Source organism: Hyla sarda, chromosome 8 (assembly GCF_029499605.1).
Source record: "Hyla sarda isolate aHylSar1 chromosome 8, aHylSar1.hap1, whole genome shotgun sequence".
NCBI classification, from domain to species: Eukaryota; Metazoa; Chordata; class Amphibia; order Anura; family Hylidae; genus Hyla; species Hyla sarda.
The window spans coordinates 100,336,345-100,361,511 of record NC_079196.1 but is presented as its reverse complement, the minus strand read 5'-3'; the positions used below and the strand labels follow the sequence as shown (position 1 = coordinate 100,361,511).

General features: G+C 42.4%; 1 protein-coding gene across 2 annotated transcripts in view; it reads left to right on the top strand.

Annotated features, from left to right (window-relative positions):
- CFLAR (CASP8 and FADD like apoptosis regulator) overlaps positions 1-25,167 on the top strand; it is an 89,153-nt gene that overhangs the window by 22,811 nt on the left and 41,175 nt on the right. For both annotated transcript variants that reach the window (XM_056533934.1, XM_056533933.1), the window contains exon 2: positions 6,366-6,715. In XM_056533934.1, the coding sequence (XP_056389909.1) occupies positions 6,366-6,715 (350 nt within the window). The remainder of the gene's footprint in view (positions 1-6,365; positions 6,716-25,167) is intronic.

Here is a 25,167-nt window from a genome sequence, read left to right as displayed (position 1 = left end):
TGAGCGGCATTTTCATTTATTGAGCCCTGGCACCAGGAAGAAATCTGGGGCTTTAAGGGGTTCTCCACTGCCTTAACCTACTGTTGTCAGTTAGTTAGCTCTGTGGCTATATGTTATTATGGCTTTTTTTCATGTTGCTAACGGTTCTGTATGTGGCGTTTTACTTACCTTTTTTCCAGACCAGGAAGCTGGTTTCTTCATTGCTTCCTGCCTTGCCTCGACCCCTTTTTTTTCTTTTCTTCCGCCGCCATCTTGTCACCGGGACATCACCGTGGAGGGTGGTGTGTCGGAGGCCGGCCTGCCCCTCACTCCGTACGTGCCCACCTCCCGCGCGACGGAATCCTCTGTCGTCATCAGCGTGCACCCTCCATAATTTCAGCTTCTTCTAAGCTGAATGCGGATTGGGCTGCTTTCGGCGAATCGGATGCCGTGATGGGCGCATGCGCAGTTGGTCCTCGCTCCGGAGGATCATCTGCGCATGTGCCTTAGTGATGTCAGCATCGAGCCTGACGCGCTGGAGGATTGTTAACCCTAACCTGGCCAGAGGTGAGTCCCAGAGCGCTGGACAGCTCCTGAAGGTTTGCTACGGCAGTGTTTCCCAACCAGGGTGCCTCCAGCGGTTGCGAAACTACAACTCCCAGCAAGCTCAGACAGCCTTCGGGTCAGGCCCGATGCTGACATCACTATGGCACATGCGCAGATGATCCTCGGGAGCGAGGACCAACTGCGCATGCGCTCATCACAGCATCCGATTCGCCGAAAGCAGCCCAATCCGCATTCAGCTTAGAAGAAGCTGAAAGTAAGGAGGGTGTGCGCTGATGACGAAAGAGGATTCCGTCGCGCGGGAGGCGGGCACGTACAGAGCGAGGGGCAGGCCGGCCTCCAACACACCATCCTCCACGGTGACATCCCGGTGGCAAGATGGCGGTGGAAAAAAGAAAAAAAGTGGTTGAGGCTAGGCAGGAAGAAAATGAAGAAACCAGCTTCCGGGTCTGGAAAAAAGGTAAGTAAAACACCACATACAGAACCGTTAGCAACATAAAAACAAGCCATAATAACATATAGCCACAGAGCTAACGAACTGCCAAAAGTAGGTTAAGGCAGTGGAGAACCCCTTTAATACATCAGATTTAGGCCAAAAAATCAATGGCCGAGGTGGAACATGACTTTGGCCACCAATTGCTGAGCAGCATCATGATGTTAACCACAGGGAACCCAGAGAAGGAGCAAACGGGGGACAACAGCAGACAATGGAGGCATAAGGGAAGCTGCGGGAGGTAAGTAATTGTTTATTAGTAGTAATTATTTTTTTACCTGACAGAATGGTAAATTTGATAATTTTTTATTTTCTGTAAAAAGCTCAATAAGTTTGGAAACCTCTGATCTAGAAAGACAGCGTTGGTGGGGGTCTCAATCGCCTTATTGGCTCTGTTGCTTTGTTGTGACGGCTGGGGGCCTAGTGAAGGCCTAATGACCAGTCATGATTGTACAGTAACCCCCCGACATGCAATGGCCCCGACATATGATCAAATCGACATACGATTCTTTTATATGTCGGGGCCATCGCATTAACTGCTATCCGACAGCGCAAAATGCTTAAGCTGCTGTCGGATTTCAGTTTAAGCATCCCGGACAGGTTCACTTACCTATCCCCGCTACTCTGGGTCCACTTCGCGATCCTTCGGTGTCTTCTGCATCTTCTCCGGGGTCCGGGCCTCGCTTTCCCGGCATCGTTATTACATCGCTGTGCACGTTGTGCGTAATAACATCACCAGAAAGCGAGGCCCGGACCCCGGAGAAGATGCGGAAGAAGCCCGAGGATCCCGAAGAAGATGCCGGAGCAGCGGGACAGCATCGGGAACCCCTGGGACAGCATCGGGTCCGGAGTGGCGGGGACAGGTGAGTATTAAATGCACTTTTTGCATTGCACGAATCCCTCAACATACGATGGATTCGACAAACGATGGGTCGTTTGGAACGAATTACCATCGTATGTTGAGGGACCACTGTATTCCTATTATACTTAGCCAGAGGCAGCAGTGAAAAAGGACAGTACGCTGCAGTACATTATTATTGCAGTTTGTTTTACAACAAATTAACTGAACACATGTGAAAGTCCTCTAGACTTTATTTGATTACGTTATATTGTTTTATTAGGTTTTTTTTTTACACCAAAAGTGTAATAAAATAAAAATGTGCCTTAACTCCTTAAGGACATGGCCCATTTTGGCCTTGGAAAACAATTGGTGCAAGAAAGTTATACAGATTTGTAAATTGCTTCTATTTAAAAATCTTAATCCTTCCAGTACTGCTGTATGGATAGGGGTATAGGGTGTGTGTGTGCGCACTAGATAATGGTGTGCAATCCTCGATCAAAAAAACAAAACAAAAAAAAGCCTTTGCCCCCCCCCCCCCCCAAAAAAAAAGACATGGCAGAGCGAAAGGTCTTCGCCCCCCCAAAAAAAAAAAACATGGCAGAGCGGAGGAAAGAGGACATTAACCCTCCTACTGCCAGATGTTATTGATCGGACATTCCGTTCGACCAATAACAGCGCTCCTGGAGTAGGTGTCACAGCCACTTTCCACCTAGGTACGGAGGGTGATTATTTGTTTGTATTACACCACCGATTACCCTCCTCTTCTGGGTCATTGGGTCACCAGAGACCGAATGACCCAAAATCACCACAATATGCAGGTCAGAATTGGCATTGCTACATGATGCCTGCTGAACGTTTTCAGCAGGCATCCCATTCCAATCACTGCCCGATGAATGGCTGTGACAGGAAAACCGGAGGGCATACAGGTATGTCCCTGGTCTTTAAGTACCAGGACTCAAAGGCGTACCCGTATTCCCTTTGTCCTTTGTCCTGGAGGGGTTAATAAATCCCTTTTCTAATTAAAAGAAATAGTGTTAATGTTATATATTTACCAGCAGTAAAAACAGTAAAAAGTTCTAGAGAGCATCAGTCTGAACCAATGATGAGCGGGGAGGAGCGTCTCAGACTACATCAGATTCCCAGCAGGCACTGTAGCTAAACTGTTGTCATGGATCACAGCTCTGTTTTAGTGAAGTTTAGCTAAAAAGAGCTTAATAGCATTCAATGAAGAGAATAAATTCAGCTAAACATCACCTGTAAACACTGCCATATATTTTTAGCCATCACGATATCCATCGATATACGTCCACATTAAAAGTAAGCACCCATCGTAATAAATCAAATTTCCTATAATGTCACTATGGTTTCTGCATGCTGCAGGAAAATCCCTTAAAGTCCACCAAAGAAGTACCGTGGTTTCTGAAGACCTTGGTCCCTTGACTAGTACGTGTATAACTATATGTAATGGGTGCCATATATTTTTACAGAAATTCCCGTTTCTTTTTAAAACCGGGCTTTCCAAACACCAGATAATGTCTTTGATGACATTCTATATATAATCCTCTTGACTTTCAAAGACAGAAGAAAAGCCGCTGTTGAGGTCTGGTCTGCTGTTATTCACCAATCCGGATTTGATCTTCTATTTGGACTCCTTACTAGCATAATCTCCATAAAGCATAGTTGCTTGATACTTCATATACCCAGATACATTTTCCCTTATTTGAAAATGACAGGAGTTTAAGTGCTTTGAAGAAATGTTTTATTAACTTGCTGCCTCTGATGGTTTTGTTATATGGAGGGTAAGAAAAGTTTTGGTTTGATGTGCAGATGTTCTGTATTTCTGGGTATGAACTCAATGTAAAAACCAATCTTTGTTGTGTCTGTATCTGTTATTGTTTATGTACCTGTGCATATCTGTTTCCTTTCTACCCTCATAGGTCAAATTTATGGCTATTGATTTAATGATTTTATAACCAGTAACAAGCATTGTTCTCTAGCTGTAATATCTATAGCCATATCCCTTTTTGATCTGTCCTTGTTATCCATGTTGTCCATCTCCTCATTTATATCCTTTGTGTTCTGTGGATTAAATTTTTATCATTAAGTCTAGTAAAGGTACATTTTTAGTAGTTCAGTACTCTATTTGATTGACCAAGTGTCTTTCTAAGCAGCTGTTTTTTTTATTTTTTTTAATGGGGCTCAAGTCAGGCGACTGTGATGGCCATTCCAGAATGTTCCAGAAATACTTCTGAAACCAAGCCCTGGTGGACTTTGAAGTGTACTGTAAACACAATATGTGTCCTTAAGTTACAAATGTAAACAAATATAGAATTTGTCACCCAAGCTTTTCAGAGCTCTTAGGTAGGTATCTTAGGTAATACACATTTTGCTGGGTGGCATGTAAACAGCTGAACGGCAAAAACATATACCTAATAGTAGAAAACTTCCCTTAGGGAATAACTCACAATACAGCCGATCCTTTCTTCAACATCTTTGTTTTTTTCTTTTTATTATTCCTTTGGAAAAAGTTGCCTTACAAGACAAGTATTATGTTAAACATTGCATGCAGAATCTTCAACATTATTCCATCCCAGGCCCGGACTTTGAGGTATGCCTAGGATAAGTGTCTTGTGACATTCGTGCTTCACCTTCATCACAATAGACATATCGTTTTCTCCTAGGATACTAGGAGTATTTCCTGATACTGGATTAAATCCATTTTGCCCTCCACATGCTGCCAGTTTGCAGTACCAGAGGACGCAAAGCAGCCCGAGAGCATCACCGAGCCACCGCCTGCTTCACTGTAGGCAGATGTAATTTTCAGCATACGCCTATTCTTCCTCCTTCAGACATACTGCTCACCCATCTCCACAGGACAGAATCCCAAAACTTTTTGGCTTATTTAAATGAAGTTGTTTTTTTTTAAAGCCTTTTATTTTGGGATAAAAAAAAATGAGAAACAAAATTTGAGTATGGATTATGTTCTTTTATAAGGATAAATTATATTTACTAATATGATATTGAATCTATATAACATTTAGACCTTCATGAAAGACATTTCACTAGAAGACAAGCAAATCCTGTAATACAATAGCAGTCATTACTTACAGTCTTTGAAACAAGCTCAGCTTTTGAGTCATGTAGCCGACACAGTGCATACATGTATGTCCTAGGTCTTTTAAGGGTTAAAAGTAGCATTATGTGTTGAATTTAGAGAGGCCACTATTTTGTATTAGTTGTGTTAAGCAATTTAAAGTATAACTCTCATTATAAAAAGTGTGTTCAGTGCACAACAATCAGTAGATTGAGTGGGGAGAGCAGTATGCTACCTCAAGACTGACCCTCAAGACCAAATTATGTGACCATCGCTGTTATGTGTCACAGAGTGGGAAGAGAGCTCTATGCTTGAATTTCTCCCAGCTTATTCTATTAATTGGTTGGTGTCTGAATGCTCAGACCCCCGATTGATCAAAAGTGTTATCTTGTCTCTGTAATGACAGTGATCCCAACTGTATTGTGGGATGGTTCTCAGCCTGTTGTTAGTGGTAGATGGAAAACACCTTAAAATATAATAGAAAATAAATACAGATGTACAGTAACTCTCCATAATTGTAAATATGTGTATGCATTGTATTGTTACGTCAATTTTTTAACAGGAGTTTCAGAATGTAACACAATAATGGAGGTTTTTATGACAACCTCTTCCTGAACATACTGTATGTCACTGGGGAATGGTTACTATTACATTCTGACTTTTCATTAGGAGGGGAAATAAAATGATGAGCTCAAGATCAATAAGCGTGACAAAGAAGCTGGGGTTTCACTTTCACTAGACTTCATAACAATCTTCACAGCAGCCTGTGTATATAAATTCTAGGCTTAAGACCTATTTTTTATCATACCTGGTGGCCAATTAAGAAAATAGTAAAGTACAAAGTTACTTTTGTGTTGAAGTTCCATACTAGAAAGAAAAGATCTGTTTCAGATGCTGACACTGAGGTAAGCGAGAGACTGCAAATGGTTAACAGGAATATGTAAGAGTATGCAGTGTAAGCTACAGGATGTGGGTTTCGGTAGAGAATGTGACCTATAACTTTACTATTACTGATTCATAGAGATTATGGTGGGCTACCCCCTGCTTGGGAACCCCCATTATTAGTCACATCAAAGATCTGCTGAAAACAGTGATGCTTGGTGAAGTGCATCAATAACCTTAGTGGGTGCTGTGTAATTTCCCATGGATCTTTGCTGATGGCAGGGGGCTCAAATATCCAGACCCATGGCAAATTTTTTTTTTTTAATGAGCAAAAGGTTCTACTTATCTTCTTATGAAAAGGGCTTGTCCTATGTAATCTGTCTCTTTAAAGGAAAATGTACTATGTACAGTATTCTCATATCATTCATTCTCTTGTATTGTTTTTTAATTAATGAAAACATACTACACCTGATAAGGTGTTAATCGTTTTTTTTCTTTCTTCTCTATTGTAGGTGACCAGAAATGAAATCTTTCAACTAAAATATTTGAACTGTCCTGAAACTGCAGAAGGGAATATTGGAATGAGCAGTCACTGCGTATCTAATAGGACACTTGTACATATTGAAGAAGAATTAGAAACTGATGAGGAAGAAGTGATAAGGTTTGCGTGTCGGGATATTTCAGCTACCAGCAATGTACGGGAACTATTACATGAACTGAATGAAGACACCTCGCATCCAGTAATATTGGAATTGTTGCACTTGCTGAAAAGGTTTGACCTAATCAAAAAACACTATAGGATGACCAAAGTAGAAGCAGAAAAATTATTAAAGAAAACATCCAAGGTCATTTCAGATTACAGGTAAAACTTTGCATTTAATATTTTTGATTTTTACGTATAGTCGTATGTTTATTTCTACTATTTCCACCAAATAAACTGAAAAGCATCTTTAGTATGCTACAGAACAAAAACTTTACATAGTATACCACATAATTACACAGTATGACCAGTGTCTTTTATACACTTGAAAACTAAAAATACTTCTCCGTAGCTGTGTCCTCTCTGTCAGTGTAAAAGATGAAAAAAGGATAAAACTTTGTTACTTTAATGGAATTTGTTACAGATGTGCACAGGCTATTACAATAATTGCCATATATATATATATATATATATATATATATATATATATATGCATGCTTACAATGCCACTTAGTACAGTAATTTCTACATCTATTCTTGGTTGTAGAAAATACTGTATTTAATTTATTGTGCATGTTACCAGCTAAGAAATGGCTTTTACATTACATTGCAATAAAGGATTACTCCAGTGCAAAGGATAAGTTTTAGATTGTGGGGGGTCCGACCGCTGAGCCCCCACAATCTCCTGTATGGCACCCCGGCACTCCCCAGGAAGGGGGTGTGTTGACCCCCCACACCAAGCGGCGGCTGACACACCCCTTCCAAGTGTGTCTATGGGAGAGCCGGAGATACTGCGTTCGGGTATCTCTGGCTTTCCTATAGAGATACATGGAGGGGTGTGTCAGTTGGACCCCCCACAATCTAAAACTTATGCCCTATCCTTTTGATAGTGGATAAGTTTCACTGCACGATAGTACGCCTTTAAGTTTTATGCTCAGTGTGCAACTTTCTCCAACACTATTACTTTTCTTGCTTTGTCAACTTTTTGTCATGTGAAGGCCACTTAAACCACATTTTTCACTGTTTTAAACAACTTCCCATTGCTGCTCTTTAATTTTTTTATGCTTACAATTCTCTTCCTGCTCACTCACATGTTAAGATTTCTAATGCTTATGTTTTGTAGGAAAAGTTGTATTTTGTATTGCCACCTTTCATTTTGCTATATAATTTATTATTCAAAAAGGGCTCTAGGTCTTCCCCAGGAAACTATAGACCGGTAAGTTTAACGTGCATTGTGGGTAAATTGTTTGAAGGACTTATAAGGGATTACATACAGGAATACATAGGGGATAATTGTATTATAAGTGATAGCCAGCATGGGTTTACTAAGGATAGAAGTTGTCAAACCAATCTAATTTGTTTTTATGAAGATGTGAGTAGAAGCCTTGACAGAGGAATGGCTGTGGATATAGTGTTTCTGGATTTTGCTAAAGCGTTTGATACTGTCCCTCATAGACGTCTGACAGATAAGTTAAGGTCTTTGGGTTTGGAAATTTTAGTTTGTAACTGGATTGAACACTGGCTCATGGATCGTACCCAGAGAGTGGTGGTCAATGATTCGTACTCTGATTGGTCCCCGGTTATTAGTGGTGTACCCCAAGGTTCAGTACTGGGCCCGCTGTTGTTTCATTTATTTATCAATGATATAGAGGATGGTATTAACAGCTCTGTTTCTATCTTTGCAGATGACACCAAGCTTTGTAGCACGGTACAGTCTATAGAGGATGTGCATAAGTTACAAGATGACTTGGATAGACTAAGTGTCTGGGCATCCACTTGGCAAATGAGGTTCAATGTGGATAAATGTAAAGTTATGCATCTGGGTACTAATAACCTGCATGCATCGTATGTCTTAGGGGGGATTAAACTGTCAGAGTCACTGGTAGAGAAGGATCTGGGTGTACTTGTAGATCCCAGACTACAGAATAGCATGCAATGTCAGGCTGCTGCTTCCAAAGCCGGCAGGATATTGTCATGTATCAAAAGAGGCATGGACTTAAGGGACAGGGACATAATACTCCCCCTTTATAAAGCATTGGTACGGCCTCACCTGGAATATGCTGTTCAGTTTTGGGCACCTGTCCATAAAAGGGACACTGCGGAGTTGGAAAGGGTGCAGAGACGCGCGACTAAACTAATATGGGGCATGGATCATCTTAGCTATGAGGAGCGATTAAAGGAGTTACAATTGTTTAGTCTTGAGAAGAGACGTTTAAGGGGGGATATGATAAACGTATATAAGTATATTAATGGCCCATACAAAAAATATGGAGAAAAACTGTTCCTGGTTAAACCCCCCCCAAAGGACGAGGGGGCACTCCCTCCGTCTGGAGAAGAAAAAGTTTAGTCTCAAGGGGCGACACGCCTTCTTTACCGTGAGGACTGTGAATTTATGGAACGGTCTACCTCAGGAACTGGTCACAGCAGGAACAATTAACAGCTTTAAAACAGGATTAGATACATTCCTGGAACAAAATAACATTAATGCTTATACTACTAACTATGTAACTATGTGACAGAAAAAAATTACTTGACACCATATTTAACCACTTAATGACAAAGAGGGAGATTTATCAAAACCTGTAAAGAGGAAAAGTTGACCAGTTGCCCATAGAAACCAATCGGATCTCTTTTTTTCATTTTACAGAGGCCCTTTTCAAAATAAAACAAGCGATCTGTTTGGATGCTATGGGCAACTAGTCATATTTTTTCTTTGCACAGGTTTTGGTAAATATCCCCCATAGGGCGTACATGTACGCCCTGGCTCCCCGGTACTTAAGGACCCAGGGTGTAGGTGTACGCCCGTGGGAATTCCGGTCCTCGCCACTCAGCAGGCACCCCGAGCAAACCCCTGGGGGGTCCTGAGACCCCCGTGTCTGCAATCGCCGCAAATCGCTGGTCAATTCAGACCGTCGATCTGCGGTGATTCCGGGTCATATGGGTCTCTGGTTACCCGGAAAATAAGGGGGATTGAGGCTGTCCAAGACACCCATGATCCCCCTGAAAGGATAACAGTGAAGTGACAGGGGAGCCACCCCTCCTATCCCTGTTATTGGTTGTTCAGAAGCGACCAACCAATAGCAGATCGGGGGCGGGGGTTAATATTCAGTTCCCCCGCTCTGCCCACCCACGGTAGTCGTGCCAGAATGGGGGAACTGTGCTCGGATCAGCAGTCACTCACCAGCGGCGATGAGGTGCGGCTCCCTGGTGCAGACTACGGAAGCTGGTGAGTTGTTGCCTAGCAACATCTGGAGGGCAACAATTTGGAGACCACTATACAGTGTAGATCACTGTGCAGTGGTCTCTAAACTGTGGCCCGCTAGATCTTGCAAAACTAGAACTCCCAGCATGCCCACACAGCAGCTTGCTGTCTGGGCATGCTTTGATTTGTTGTTTTGCAACACCTGTAGGGCCACAGTTTGGAGATCACTGTGCAGTGGTTTCTAAACCGTGGCCCTCTAAATCTTGCAAAACTACAACTCCCAGCATTCATGAACAGCAAGCGGCTGTCTCGACATTTGCGTGCCTCCAGTTGTTGCATAACCACATCTCCCAGCATGCCCTTCGGCGATCAGTACATGCTGGAAGTTGTAGTTTTGCAACAGCTGGAGGCGCACTGGTTGGAAAATACCGAGTTAGGTAACAGAACCTAACTGAAGGTTTTCAAACCAGTGTGCCTCCAGCTGTTGCAAAAGTACAACTCCCAGCATGCACGGTCTGTCAGTGCATGGTGGGAGTTGTAGTTTTGCAACAACTGGAGGTTTGGCCCCCCCCCCCCATATGTGAATATACAGGGTATGTTCACACGGCGAGGGTTTACAATGAGTCTCTTGCTTCAAGTTCAAGTACACTGTACGGCAGTGTTTCCAAAACGGAGCCTCCAGCTGTAGCAAAACAACAACTCCCAGCATTTCTGGATAGCCATTGAATGTCCTGGGATGCTGGAAGTTTAGCAACAGCTGTAGGCACCCTTTTTGGGAATCACTGGAGTAGAATACCCCTATGTCCACCCCTATGCAATCCCAATTTAGTCCTCAAATGCGTTTGGTGCTCTCACTTTGGAGCCCTGTCATATTTCAAGAAAACAGTTTAGGGCCACATATGGGGTATCTCCGTACTCGGGAGAAATTGCGTTACAAATTTTGGGGGGATTTTTCTCCGATTGTCCTTTGTAGAAATGGTAAATTTTGGAAAAAAAACTGCACTTTAGTGAAAAATCTCTCTTTTCATTTACACATCCGAATGTAACGAAAAGTCGTCAAACACCTGTGGGGTGTTAAGGCTCACCGGACCCCTTATTAAGTGCCTTGAGGGGTGTAGTTTCTAAAATAGTATGCCATGGCGTATTTTTTTTTTTTTGCTGTTCTGGCACCATAGGGGCTTCCTAAATGTGACATGCCCCCAAAAACCATTTCAGCAAAATTCACTCTCCAAAATCCCGTTGTCGCTCCTTCCCTTCTGAGCCCTCTACGGCGCCTGCCGAACACTTGACATACACATATGAGGTATTTCCTTACTCGAGAGAAATTGGGTTACAAATTTTGGGGGGCTTTTTCTCTTATTACCCCTTGTAAAGTTTCAAAAACTGGGTCTACAAGAACATGCGAGTGTAAAAAATGAAGATTTTGAATTTTCTCCTTCACTTTGCTGCTATTCCTGTGAAACACCTAAAGGGTTAACAAACTTTTTGAATGTCATTTTGAATACTTACTGTACTCGAAAGCAATTGCGTTACAAATTTTGCAGGGCTTTTTTCCCCCTTTTCCCCCTTATGAATAGGATAAGTTTAGGTCTACACCAGCCTGTTAGTGTAAAAAATTAAAAGTTTTACACTAACATGCTGGTGTTGCCCCATACTTTTTATTTTCACAAGAGGTAAAAGGGGAAAAAAGACCCCCAACATTTGTAACATAATTTCTTCTGAGTACGGAAATACCCCATATGTGGGCGCGAAATGCTCTGCGGATGCACAACAAGGCTCAGGAGTGAGAGCGCACCATTTACATTTGAAGCCTAAATTGGTGATTGGCACAGGGGTGGCTGATTTACCAGCGGTTCTAACCATAAAAAAAAATGAATACCCAAGTGTGACCTCATTTTGGAAACTACACCCCTCACGGAACGTAACAAGGGGTATACTGAGCCTTAACACCCCACAGGTGTTTGATGATTTTTTGTTAAAGTTTGATGTTAAATTTTTTTTATTTTTTTACCAAAATGCTGATGTTACCCTAATTTTTTTATTTTTACAAGGGGAAATAGGAAAAAAAAGGCCCCCAAAATTTGTAACCCCACTTCTTTTGAGTAAGAACATACCCCATATGTGGATGTAAAGTGCTCTGCGGGCGTACTACAATGCTCAAAAGAGAAGGAGCGCCATTGGGCTTTTGGACAGAAAATATGTCCGGAATTGAAGGCCACGTGTGTTTGCAAAGCCCCCATGGTGACAGAACAATGCACCCCCCCACACACACACCCACATGTGACCTAATTTTGGAAACTACACCCCTTACAGAATGTAACAGGGGGTGCAGTGGGCGTTTACACCCCCACAGGTGTCTGACAGATTTTTGTAACAGTGGTCCGTGAAAATGAAAAATGTAATTTTTCATTTGCACAGCCCAATGTTCCAAAGATCTTTCAAACGCCAGCCCCCGACTTCTATTCCAACCAAATTCTCTCTCCAAAAGCTCAATGGCGCTCCTTTTCTTCTGAGCATTGTAGTGCGCCTGCAGAGCACTTGACGTCCACACATGGGGTATTTCCATACTCAGAAGAAATGGGGTTACAAATTTTGGGGGGCATTTTCTCCTATTACCCATTGTTTAAAATTTGGGGAAAACCCAGCATTTTAGTGAAAACATTTTTTTTTTTCATTTAGACATCCGGCTAAGGAAAAGTCGTCAAACACCTGTGGGGTGTTAAGGCTCACTGGACCCCTTGTTATGTGCCTCGAGGGCTGTAGTTTTCAAAATATTCCATGTGATTATTATTATTATTATTTTTTATTTTTATTTTTTGCTGTTCTGGCACCATAGGGGCTTCCTAAATGCGACATGCCCCCCAAAAACCATTTAAGCAAAATTCACTCTCCAAAATCCCATTGTCGCTCCTTCCCTTCTGAGCTCTCTAATGCACTCACAGAGCACTTTACATCCACATATGAAGTATTTCCTTACTCGAGAGAAATTGGGTTACATATTTGGGAACTTTTTCTCCTAGTACCCCTTGTAAAAATTCAAAAACTGGGTCTACAAGAACATGCGAGTGTAAAAAATGAAGATTTTGAATTTTTTCCTTCAATTTGCTGCTATTCCTGTGAAACACCTAAAAGGTTAACAAACCTTCTGAATGTCATTTTGAATACTTTGAGGGGTGCAGTTTCTATAATGGGGTAATTCATGGGGCATTTCTAATATGAAGGCCCTTCAAATCCACTTCAAAACTGAACTGATTTTGAAAATTTCGTGAAAAATTAGAAAATTGCTGCTGAACTTTGAAGCCCTCTGATGTCTTCCAAAAGTAAAGACATGTCAACTTTATGATGCAAACATAAAGTAGACATATTGTATATGTTAATCAATATAAAATGTATCTAGAATGTCTATTTTCGCATGCTGTCTGGGAGTGTTGTGTCATCGCCTCCTTCTGGAGGGAGGTGATGTTTTTTTTTTTTTTGGCGGATAATCTGGACTTCCACTTTCTACTCACTCCTACGGTGTGCCTTAGTGTGTCTCTAGTTCACATAGACGCCTGCTGATTTGCTTTCTTTTATTCTGTGCCTGTAAGGTGGTAGTGATGTCCTGGAAGGATAAATCCCCTCCCCCTCTTTCTAGATGGCTGAATCTGGTAAACCGATATGTCCCGTTGTACCAGATGTTGTATGTGAGTCACAAGTGCCCTAGGAATTTGATAAGATGTGGTCTGCCTGGCTTCTCCTAGATGTGTCAGCTGACTCCCCGACTAGATTGTCCCAGTAGATCTCCTACAGTGTGCTACTGCTCTCTCATCAAGGGGACTGGAGGGGGGGGGGGGATTGGGGGGTTGGGGCTGCCGGAAGGTTTGCATGTGTAGGTGGATGTGTGTTTGTCTGTTATCTCTGGGCCTAAGGAAGTTGTTGTTTATGTTTACCTGTTGTTATGGTCTGTTAATGGAAATGCAAAATTAAAGAAATACTTTTTTTTTTTTATTCTATTTTCCTTACAAGCGGAGAGCTTCAAAGTAAAAAAAAATGCAAAATTTTCAAATTTTTCATGAAATTTTGGATTTTTTCACCAAGAAATTATGCAGGTATCGACGTAAATTTACCACTATGTTTAACCCCTTAAGGACCAAGGACGTACCGGTACGTCCTTGGTCCTGCTCTTCTGATATAACGCGGGGTTACACAGTAACCCCGCGTCATATCATGGCGGGGCCCGGCGTCATAGTGAAGCCGGGACCCGCCTCTAATAGCGCGCAGCGCCGATCGCGGCGCTGCGCGCTATTAACCCTTTAGCCGCGCGCTCAAAGCTGAGCCGCGCGGCTAAAAGTGAAAGTGAAAGTTCCCGGCTAGCTCAGTCGGGCTGTTCGGGATAGCCGCGGCTAATCGCGGCATCCCGAACAGCTGACAGGACAGCGGGAGGGCCCCTACCTGCCTCCTCGCTGTCCGATCGCCGAATGACTGCTCAGTGCCTGAGATCCAGGCATGAGCAGTCATCCGGCAGAATCGTTGATCACTGGTTTCTTATGAGAAACCAGTGATCAACATAGAAGATCAGTGTGTGCAGTGTTATAGGTCCCTATGGGACCTATAACACTGCACAAAAAAAGTGGAAAAAAAAAGTGAATAAAGATCATTTAACTCCTCCCCTATTAAAAGTTTGAATCACCCCCCTTTTCCAATAAAAAAAAAAACAGTGTAAATAAAAATTAAAATAAACATATGTGGTATCACCGCGTGCGGAAATGTCCGAATTATAAAAATATATCATTAATTAAACCGCTCGGTCAATGGCGTGCGCGCAAAAAAATTCCAAAGTCCAAAATAGTGCATTTTTGGTCACTTTTTATATCATTTAAAAATGAATAAAAAGTGATCAATAAGTCCTATTAATGCAAAAATGGTACCGTTAAAAACTTCAGATCACGGCGCAAAAAATGAGCCCTCATACCGCCCCATACACGGAAAAATAAAAAAGTTATAGGGGTCAGAAGATGACAATTTTAAACGTATTAATTTTCCTGCATGTAGTTATGATTTTTTCCAGAAGTCCGACAAAATCAAACCTATATAAGTAGGGTATCATTTTAATCGTATGGACCTACAGAATACATATCAGGTGTCATTTTTACCGAAAAATGTACTACGTAGAAACGGAAGCCCCCAAAAGTTACAAAACAGATTTTTGGGCAAAATGACTGACGTCATTACAAAGTAGAATTGGTGGCGCAAAAAATAAGCCATCATATGGATTTTTAGGTGTAAATTTGAAAGAGTTATGATTTTTTAAAGGCAAGGAGCAAAAAACGAAAATGCAAAAACGGAAAAACCTCCGGTCCTTAAGGGGTTAAGTAGAACATGTCACAAAAAAACTGTGTCTGAATCAAATTCATAAATAAAAGCTTCCCAGAGTTATTAAAGGGGTATTCCAGGCAAAAACTTTTTTTTGTATATCAACTGGCTCCGGAAAGTTAAACAGATTTGTAAATTACTTCTATTAACTCCTTGGGGATGGAGCCCATTATAACCCTAAGGAAGGGAGCATTTTTTGCAATTCTGACCACTGTCACTTTAAGCATTAATAACTCTGGGATGCTTTTAATTTTCATTCTGATTCCGAGATTGTTTTTTCGTGACATATTCTACTTTATGTTAGTGGTAAATTTCTGTCGATTCTTGCATCATTTCTTGGTGAAAAATTCCAAAATTTGATGAAAAAATAGAACATTTTGCATTTTTCTAACTTTGTAGCTCTCTGCTTGTAAGGAAAACAGACATTCCAAATAAATTATATACTGATTCACAAATACAATATGTCTACTTTATGTTTGCATCATAAAGTTGACATGTTTTTACTTTTGGAAGACATCAGAGGGCTTCAAAGTTCAGAAGCAATTTTCCAATTTTTCACAAAATTTCCAAAATCTGAATTTTTCAGGGACCAGTTCAGTTTTGAAGTGGATTTGAAGGGCCTTCATATTAGAAATACCCCATAAATTACCCCATTATAAAAACTGCACCCCTCAAAGTATTCAAAATGACATTCAAAAAGTTTGTTAACCCTTTAGGTGTTTCACAGGAATAGCAGCAAAGTGAAGGAGAAAATTCAAAATCTTCATTTTTTACACTCGCATGTTCTTGTAGACCCAGTTTTTGAAACTTTACAAGGGGTAATAAGAGAAAAAGCCCCCCAAAATTTGTAACCCAATTTCTCTCGAGTAAGGAAATACCTCATATGTGTATGTCAAGTGTTCGGCAGGCGCCGTAGAGGGCTCAGAAGGGAAGGAGCGACAACGGGATTTTGGAGAGTGAATTTTGCTAAAATGGTTTTTGGGGGCTTGTCACATTTAGGAAGCCCCTATGGTGCCAGAACAGCAAAAAAAAACAAAAAAAAAACGCCATGGCATACTATTTTAGAAACTACACCCCTCAAGGCACTTAATAAGGGGTCCGGTGAGCCTTAACACCCCACAGGTGTTTGACGACTTTTCGTTACATTCGGATGTGTAAATGAAAAGAGAGATTTTTCACTAAAGTGCATTTTTTTCCCCAAAATTTACCATTTCTACAAAGGATAATCGGAGAAAAATCCCCCCAAAATTTGTAACGCAATTTCTCCCGAGTACGGAGATACCCCATATATTAGGGGTGTGAATCGCCAAGAATTTGGCGATTCGATTCGAATCGCGATACCAGTGTGGCGATTCGATATATCCCGATATATCGCGATACCGTCTAGGTGACGATACATCGCGATATATCCCGATATATATCGCCCACCTGGGAGCATTCATAGATCCCAATAGACGCCGCTGTCAGCTTTGACAGCGGCGATCTAGTACTCCGGTGCTCACTTTTCTCATGTTATCCCGTCCGGGCTGCAAAATAAAATAAAACGCACTTTATCTTACCTGCCAACGAGCCCCCGGAGCTCCGGTACACTCCGGTACAGGTGTTCGGTCCCCGGGCTGTATTCTTCTTACTTCCTGTTAGCCCGGCACGTCACATGGAGCTTCAGCCTATCACCAGCGGAGGCGGGACATCGCTGCGGCTGGTGATAGGCTGAAGCTCCATGTGACGTGCCGGGCTAACAGGAAGTAAGAAGAATACAGCCCGGGGACCGAACACCTGTACCGGAGCTCCGGGGGCTCGTTGGCAGGTAAGATAAAGTGCGTTTTATTTTGCAGCCTGGATAGGATAAAATAAGAAAAGTGCGCACCGGATACTCCTTTAATAGCCAGCCGCGGCGATTGCCGCATGCTGGCTATTAGCGGCGGCCCCCGGCTACTGAAATCAGCCGGGGGTCACATAGTACGGAGTGGGCACGAGTCGGAGCCCGCTCCATACACCCAGAGCGACGCCGTGTCAGATCCGGCCGGCCCGGCTCCACAAATGTGGAACTTTTATCTCCTGATGCCCAAGACATGACATGCTGTTCCGGGCGTCCGCAGATAAAAATTCCACATCCCTAAAAGAATCGATTGAAAAATATTTTGAATCGATTCTGTATCGGCAAATGAAAAAATCGCGATTATCGCGAGAATCGATTTTTTCTTACATCCCTACCATATATGGCCCTAAACTGTTGGCTTGAAATACGACAGGGCTCTGAAGTGAGAGAGCGCTGTGCGCATTTGAGGCCTAAATTAGGAATTTGCAATAGGAGTTGACCCGATTACAAGGATGGGGCTTGTCTCTTCCAAAACCCTACAGCAATGTTTCCCAAACAGGGTGCCACCAGCTGTTGCAAGCCTCCCAGGACAGTCTATGGCTGTCCGGCAACACTGGGAGTTGTGGTTTTGCAACAACTGGAGGCGCCGTTTAGGAAACTCTGCCATATGAGACGTTTTTCATTTTTATTGGGGGGGGGCGACGTGTAAGGGGGTGTATGTGTAGTGTTTAACTTTTTATTATTTGTTAGTGTAGTGTAGTGTTTTTAGGGTACATTCACACAGGCAGGGGTTCACAGTAAGTTTCCTTGAAGGAAACCCACTGTTAACCCGCCCGTGTGAATGTACCCTGTACATTCACATGGGGGGGCAACGCAAACCTTCAGCTGTGGCAAAATGACAACTCCCAGAGTGATCTGACAGACCGTACATGCTGGGAGTTGTAGTTTTACAACAGCTGTAGGCACATTGGTGGGGAACCAATGAGTTAGAAAACAGACTCTAGCTCAGTGATTCCAACCCATGTGCCTCCAGCTGTTGCAAGACTACAACTCCCAGCATGTATGGTCTGTCAGATCACTCTGGGAGTTGTAGTTTTGCAACAGCTGGAGGCACACGGGTTGGAATCACTGAGTTAGGAAACAGACTCTAGCTCAAAGTGTTTCCCAACCAGTGTGCCTACAGCTGTTGAAAAACTACAATTCCCAGCACGGCCAGACAGTCAGGGATGCTGGGCGTGTAGTTCTGCAATATCTGGCCCTTCTGATGTTGCAGAACTACAATTCCCAGCATGCCTGGACAGTCTGGGCATGCTAGGAGTTGAGTTGTAGCTAAGTAGTGGCCTCCAAACTGTAGCCCTCCAGATGTTGCAAAACTACAACTCCAAGCATGCCTAGACTGTCCAGGCATGTCCTGGGAGTTGTAGTTCTGCAACATCTGAAGGGCCAGATATTGCAGAACTACATGCCCAGCATCCCTGACTGTCTGACCATATAGTGGTCTCCAAACTGTGCCACTTCAGATGTTGCAAAACTACAACTCCCAGTATGCCCAGACAGTCAGTGCATGCTGAAAGTTGTAGTTTTGCAACATCTGGAGGACCACAGTTTAGAGACCGCTACACAGTGGTCTCCAAACTGTGACCTTCCAGATGTTGCAAAACTACAACTCCCAGCATGCCCAGACAGCCTTTGGCTGTCTGGGCATGCTGGGAGTTGTAATTTTGCAGCTTTTAGAAGGCCACAGTGAAGATCACTTATCGCTATCTTCACTGCAGCCTTCTCCGACGCACTTTCCGGCCGCTGCTCAGATGATGACGCTGCTGCTCGGGGATGCCGCCGCCTCCGCAGGTCCGGGTAAGCCGGGCCATGTTCCCCCCCCCCCCCCCCCCCCCCCTTGCCGCCCGTGTTCCCCCTGCTCTGTACAGATTACGATCGGTGGGCAGAGCGGGGGGAAATGAACTATAACCCCACTCCTGCCATTGGTGGTCAGCCTGACCGACCAATGGCAGGGGATAGGAGGGAGTGGCAAAACTGCCACCTCGCTCCTATCCTTTAGGCTGGCCGGAGCAGCTCCGATCACGCTTATTTTCTGGGAGATCGGGTCACCAGTGACCCGATTTGCCCGGATCGTGGCAAATTGCAGGTCTGAATTGACCTGCGATTTGCTGCGATCGCCGACATGGGGGGGTACTCAGGACCCCCCTAGGCATTGCCACGGGATTGCTGCTGATAGATTTCGGCTCCATCCTTAAGTGACGAGACACGAGGGCGTATGCATACGCCCTCTGTCCCCAAGGAGTTAATCCCCCCTAAGACATATGACGCATTCAGGTTATTAGTACCCAGATGCATAACTTTACATTTATCCACATTGAACCTCATTTGCCAAGTGGATGCCCAGACACTTAGTCTATCCAAGTCATCTTGTAACCTATACACATCCTCTATAGACTGTACTGTGCTACAAAGCTTGGTGTCATCTGCAAAGATAGAAACAGAGCTGTTAATACCATCCTCTATATCATTGATAAATAAATGAAACAACAGCGGGCCCAGTACTGAACCTTTGGGTACACCACTAATAACCGGGGACCAATCAGAGTACGAATCATTGACCACCAATGAGCCATGAGCCAGTGTTCAATCCAGTTACAAACTAAAGTTTCCAAGTCCAAAGACCTTAACTTACCTGTCTATGAGGGACAGTATCAAATGCTTTAGCAAAATCCAGAAACATGGAGAGACATTTATCAATGTTTGCTTATGTATTCTTTTTTTTAGTAATTTTTTCCTTACTTTTTTTTTGCTTATGTGTGACTTATTTATCATCTGGTTTCCGCCTGTTGATAATTTTCTTTCACGTAAGCAATTTTTCCTTTTTTACTTTGGTAGTAGCTTTTTCTGCTCCATGTTTGAGCTGGAGTAAATGTAGTAAATTTTTAACCCTGTTGCGACTTTTTTTTGCGCAGTTGCGACTGCCGCAGTTAATGAACACCTGACTACCCGTAGTCCATTTTAAAATTATTACTACGTAGTTAATTTTTGAAAAACTTGCTTTTCTCGCTTTCCAGTCAAAATGTCGCACAAAAAATTGTGTAGTCGCAGTTGCGACAATTTTGCGACAATTATAGTAAAGAAAACCTGACTAAACCCGTTGATAAATGTCCATATATATCCACAGCCATTCCTCTGTTAAGGCTTCTACTCACCTCTTCATAAAAGCAAATTAGATTGGTTTGACAACTTCTATCCTTAGTAAACCCACGTGGCTATCACTTATAATACTATTATCCCCTATGTATTCCTGTATGTAATCCCTTATAAGTCCTTCAAACAATTTACCCACAATGCACGTTAACCCCTTAAGGACGCAGGACGTAAATGTACGTCCTGGTGCGGTGGTACTTAACGCACCAGGACGTACATTTACGTCCTGTGCATAACCGCGGGCATCGGAGCGATGCCAGTGTCATGCGCGGCTGATCCCGGCTGCTGATCGCAGCCAGGGACCCGCCGGCAATGGCCGAAGCCCGCGATCTCGCGGGCGTCCGCCATTAACCCCTCAGGTGCCGGGATCAATACAGATCCCGGCATCTGCGGCAGTGCGTGATTTGAATGAATGATCGGATCGCCCGCAGCGCTGCTGCGGGGATCCGATCATTCAGAACGCCGCACGGAGGTCCCCTCTCCTTCCTCCGTCCGGCTCCCGGCGTCTCCTGCTCTGGTCTGAGATCGAGCAGACCAGAACAGAAGATGACCGATAATACTGATCTGTTCTATGTCCTATACATAGAACAGATCAGTATTAGCAATCATGGTATTGCTATGAATAGTCCCCTATGGGGACTATTCAAGTGTAAAAAAAAATGTAAAAGTAAAAAAAAAGTGAAAAATTCCCTCCCCCAATAAAAAAGTAAAACGTCCGTTTTTTCCTATTTTACCCCAAAAAGCGTAAAAATAAATTTTATAGACATATTTGGTATCACCGCGTGCGTAAATGTCCGAACTATTAAAATAAAATGTTAATGATCCCGTACGGTGAACGGCGTGAACGAAAAAAAAAAGTCCAAAATTGCTACTTTTTTAATACATTTTATTTTAAAAAAAATTATAAAAAATGTATTAAAAGTTTTTTATATGCAAATGTGGTATAAAAAAAAAAGTACAGATCATGGCGCAAAAAATGAGCCCCCTTACCGCCGCTTATACGGAAAAATAAAAAAGTTAGAGGTCATCAAAATAAAGGGATTATAAACGTACTCATTTGGTTAAAAAGTTTGTGATTTTTTTAAGCACAACAATAATAGAAAAGTATGTAATCATGGGTATCATTTTAATCGTATTGACCCTCAGAATACAGAACACACGTCATTTTTACCATAAATTGTACAGCGTGAAAACGAAACCTTCCAAAATTAGCAAAATTGCGTTTTTCTTTTTAATTTCCCCACAAAAATAATGTTTTTTGGTTGCGCCATACATTTTATGATATAATGAGTTATGTCATTACAAAGGACAACTGGTCGCGCAAAAAACAAACCCTCATACTAGTCTGTGGATGAAAATATAAAAGAGTTATGATTTTTAGAAGGCGAGGAGGAAAAAATGAAAATGTAAAAATTAAATTGTCTGAGTCCTTAAGGCCAAAATGGGCTGAGTCCTTAAGGGGTTAAACTTACCGGTCTATAGTTTCCTGGGGAAGACCTTGAGCCTTTTTTGAAGATTGGCACCACATTCGCCTTGTGCCAGTCCCTTGGCACAATACCAGACACCAGAGAATCTCTAAATATCATGAACAAGGATACAGATATTACTGAACTTAGTTCTCTGAGAACTCTTGGGTGTAGTCCATCCGGTCCTGGAGATTTGCTTACATTTACTTTACTTAACTTACCTTGTACCATCTCTACATTAAGCCAGTTCAGTACATTACATGATGTGTTACCAGCACTGACCTGGCCAATGTCAGCTCCTTTTTCCATAGTATATACAGAACTAAAGAACCCATTCAGTAGCTCCGCTTTCTCTTGATCGCCTGTGACAACCTCCCCATTATCATTATTAAGGGGTCCTACATGCTCTGTCCTTGGTTTTTTTGCATTTATATATCTAAAAAAATATTTAGGATTAGTTTTGCTTTCTTTGGCCACCTGTCTCTCATTTTGAATTTTTGCCGTTTTTATAAAATTTTTACAGATTTTATTAAGCTCCTTGTACTGTTTAAATGTTATAGCTGACCCATCCGATTTGAATTTTTTGAAGGCAATTTTTTTGTTGTTTATTGCTCTTTTAACATCATTTGTCAGCCATGTAGGATTTAGTTTTAATCGTTTATATTTGTTCCCCTTTGGTATATATTTAGCTGTATAGTTATTTAGAGTTGATTTAAAGATGTCCCAATAATAAATAATCATATCCAACAAGGCATCACTTCTTGTTGGGTCCTCCACAAACTGGCCCAAAAAATTATCCTGCAATAAATTTAGGAATTTTCTCCCCTTTGTAGTTTTAGCCAACCCCCGACCCCAATCTATATCTGGATAGTTAAAATCTCCCATTATTACCACTGTACCTGCCCGGGCGGCCCTCTCTATTTGTTTATACAGCTGACCTTCTATCTCTTCAATGATATTAGGGGGTCTGTAGATTACACCAAATACTATTTTTTCAGTATTTCCCTCCTTTTGTAATTCTACCCACAGTGATTCCACATCCTCAAAATCATCACACACTATGGCATCGTTCATACTGACTTTCATACCACTTCTAACATACAGACAGACTCCACCACCTTTTCTGTTCATTCTATCCTTGCGAAACAATGTAAACCCCTGCAGATTAACAGCCCAGTCATGCGAGGAGTCCAGCCATGTCTCAATGACCCCAACTATATCAATATGTTCCTCCAGTATCAAGGCCTCAAGCTCCCCCATTTTATTTGCTAGGCTTCTGGCATTTGTGAACATACACTTTACATTTCCACGAAGTTTTACACATATAGTCTACATATAGTCTACATTTATTTATTGCTTCTAGTATAGTCTCCAGAGTGGTTTTTGAGGTTTCTACCTCCCTCTCTCCCTCCACTATTACTTCATTACTTCTTCCGTGTTATTATTTTTTGTTTGCCCACGATTTTTGGGTGCGACCCCTGGTGAGGCAAAATATTTATCCATTTTTGCCAGGTTTTTATCTTTAACAGGACTGGTCGATTTCCTGGCCCTCGGCCCCATGTTGCTCTATGTAACTCTTTACCCCCCACACCCATCCTTTTTCCCCCCCCCCCCTCTTTCTTCCCTTGTTTTATAGACACTCAAACACAGTGTAGGGAAAGCGGAGACAAATCAAATCAATATAGCCCCACACCCTTATGTACAACTGCTTTCACCACCATACAAATGGACATAGATAAACTGGTATTACTTTATTACTTTACCATCCAAAAATCTGACACCGTATCAAAAAAGGGGTACCTAAAGGAGAAAGAAATAAGAAAAATAAAAAATTTAATTCAGAGTGGCCAGTATTTAGTGGTAAATAACAGGTCAAGCGATGTCCCAACTCATTTGGTGAGGCAGTACAGCAACAAACACAGCCTCCCCGGTTGTAATGGCGAGGATAATTTCCCACCAGTCAGGAGCCACTCGTTAGAGACAATTTACCCCAATCCTGGGTCACAGAGTTTCCCTTCTTCAGCAAACACTACAACGATACCGCATCCATCATTGCAAGAAGGAAAAGTTTTCACAGGGTATATATCTTTTAAATAATTATGTGTTTGTCAATTATGCGAGACAGTCAGAGAAGAAAAAATGGAGCGATCTCACCAGTTTGTTTTGGTCCCTCACACTCTTCCAACTGGTACTTTACCACGTCCTATAGCGGTGAGTGTCGGCACCCTGCCCGCTTCCTCCCTCCGGGCAGGTCCCTTCTTGTGTCCTCCGCTCTCCTGCTCCGTTTTCTCCGGCTTACTCCAGGGCTGTTACCCGCAGCTTCACTAGGCCGGCTTCCCCGGTGCGAGCATCGCCGTCACGCTCCAGGCGTCAGCATCGACGTTGTTGGGGGGGGGGGGGGGGTCACGTGTGGCAGCACGTATCCCCGTCCTCTCTCGATGCCTCTGTTCTCCGGCTGCGTCGAGACCCCGTCACTCCGGTCCTTCAACCGCCGCTCACCCGAGTTCCAGCTCCCGGTCACTCCGGTATCAGGCGGTGTGCAGGACATGCACACTCCCCCAGGCAGCAAGCAGTCGGCTTCCAACGGCACTCAACCGACCAGGTTAGCTCCCTAGAAGCTAGAGGGGGTCTATTGCTCTGCTACACCACCTCTCCATCTCGCTTCCCGGCTGCATCAGAACGCCCGAACCTCAGGCAAAGGTATCAGACAGGGTCCCGCCATAAGCATGGCTAATCATGGAGCTTCGGGGCTAGGGGGAGGAGTTAGCTTCTACATCCTCCCTCCATGTCCCGACCCGGCACAATGTGAACACTTACCACCACCGAAGAATCGAGAAATTTATGAAACATGCTGAAAACAGACACAAAAAAAATGTCAAAACAAATGCATACAAGTGTATAATGCATAAACTTAATCAGTAAAGATAAATATATGTAAAAAAATACAAAATGTGACAAATATTATTATATTAATTGTGAAAAAAATGTACAAAAAAAAAAGTGAAAAAAAATATCATAGTAGAATGGATAACACCATATATAAGGGAAAAAAAAGGGAAGTGAATTGATAATAGAATGTGTAGCTATATAGAAAAATAATGTGTGTGTGTGTGTGTGTATATATATATATATATATATATATATATATATATATATATATATAAATTAATAATACATATCAAGTGATGAAAAAAAATGATCATGGTAGAATAGGTAACACCATATATAAGGAAAAAGGGGAAATGATATGTGATAAGTGATAAAATATATGACTATATATAAAAAATTTATAATACATATCAAGGGATAAATACTAAATATAAGCATCAGTGGTCATGAGGTAAAGAAAAAATGTATAAAACCAATAATTTTTGTCAGTTTGATGGTAAAGTGCCAAAAATGGCAAAGCATGAAAAGATGTAAACATGAATAAAATGAAATGTATAAAATCCAACAACAACTATACGTAGGAATGAAAGACATTCGCCATTAAAGTGCATGATCAGACCATACGAGGGGAGAGAGACATAAAAGTCAAATTACTTATGACAAATTATGTGTCATCACT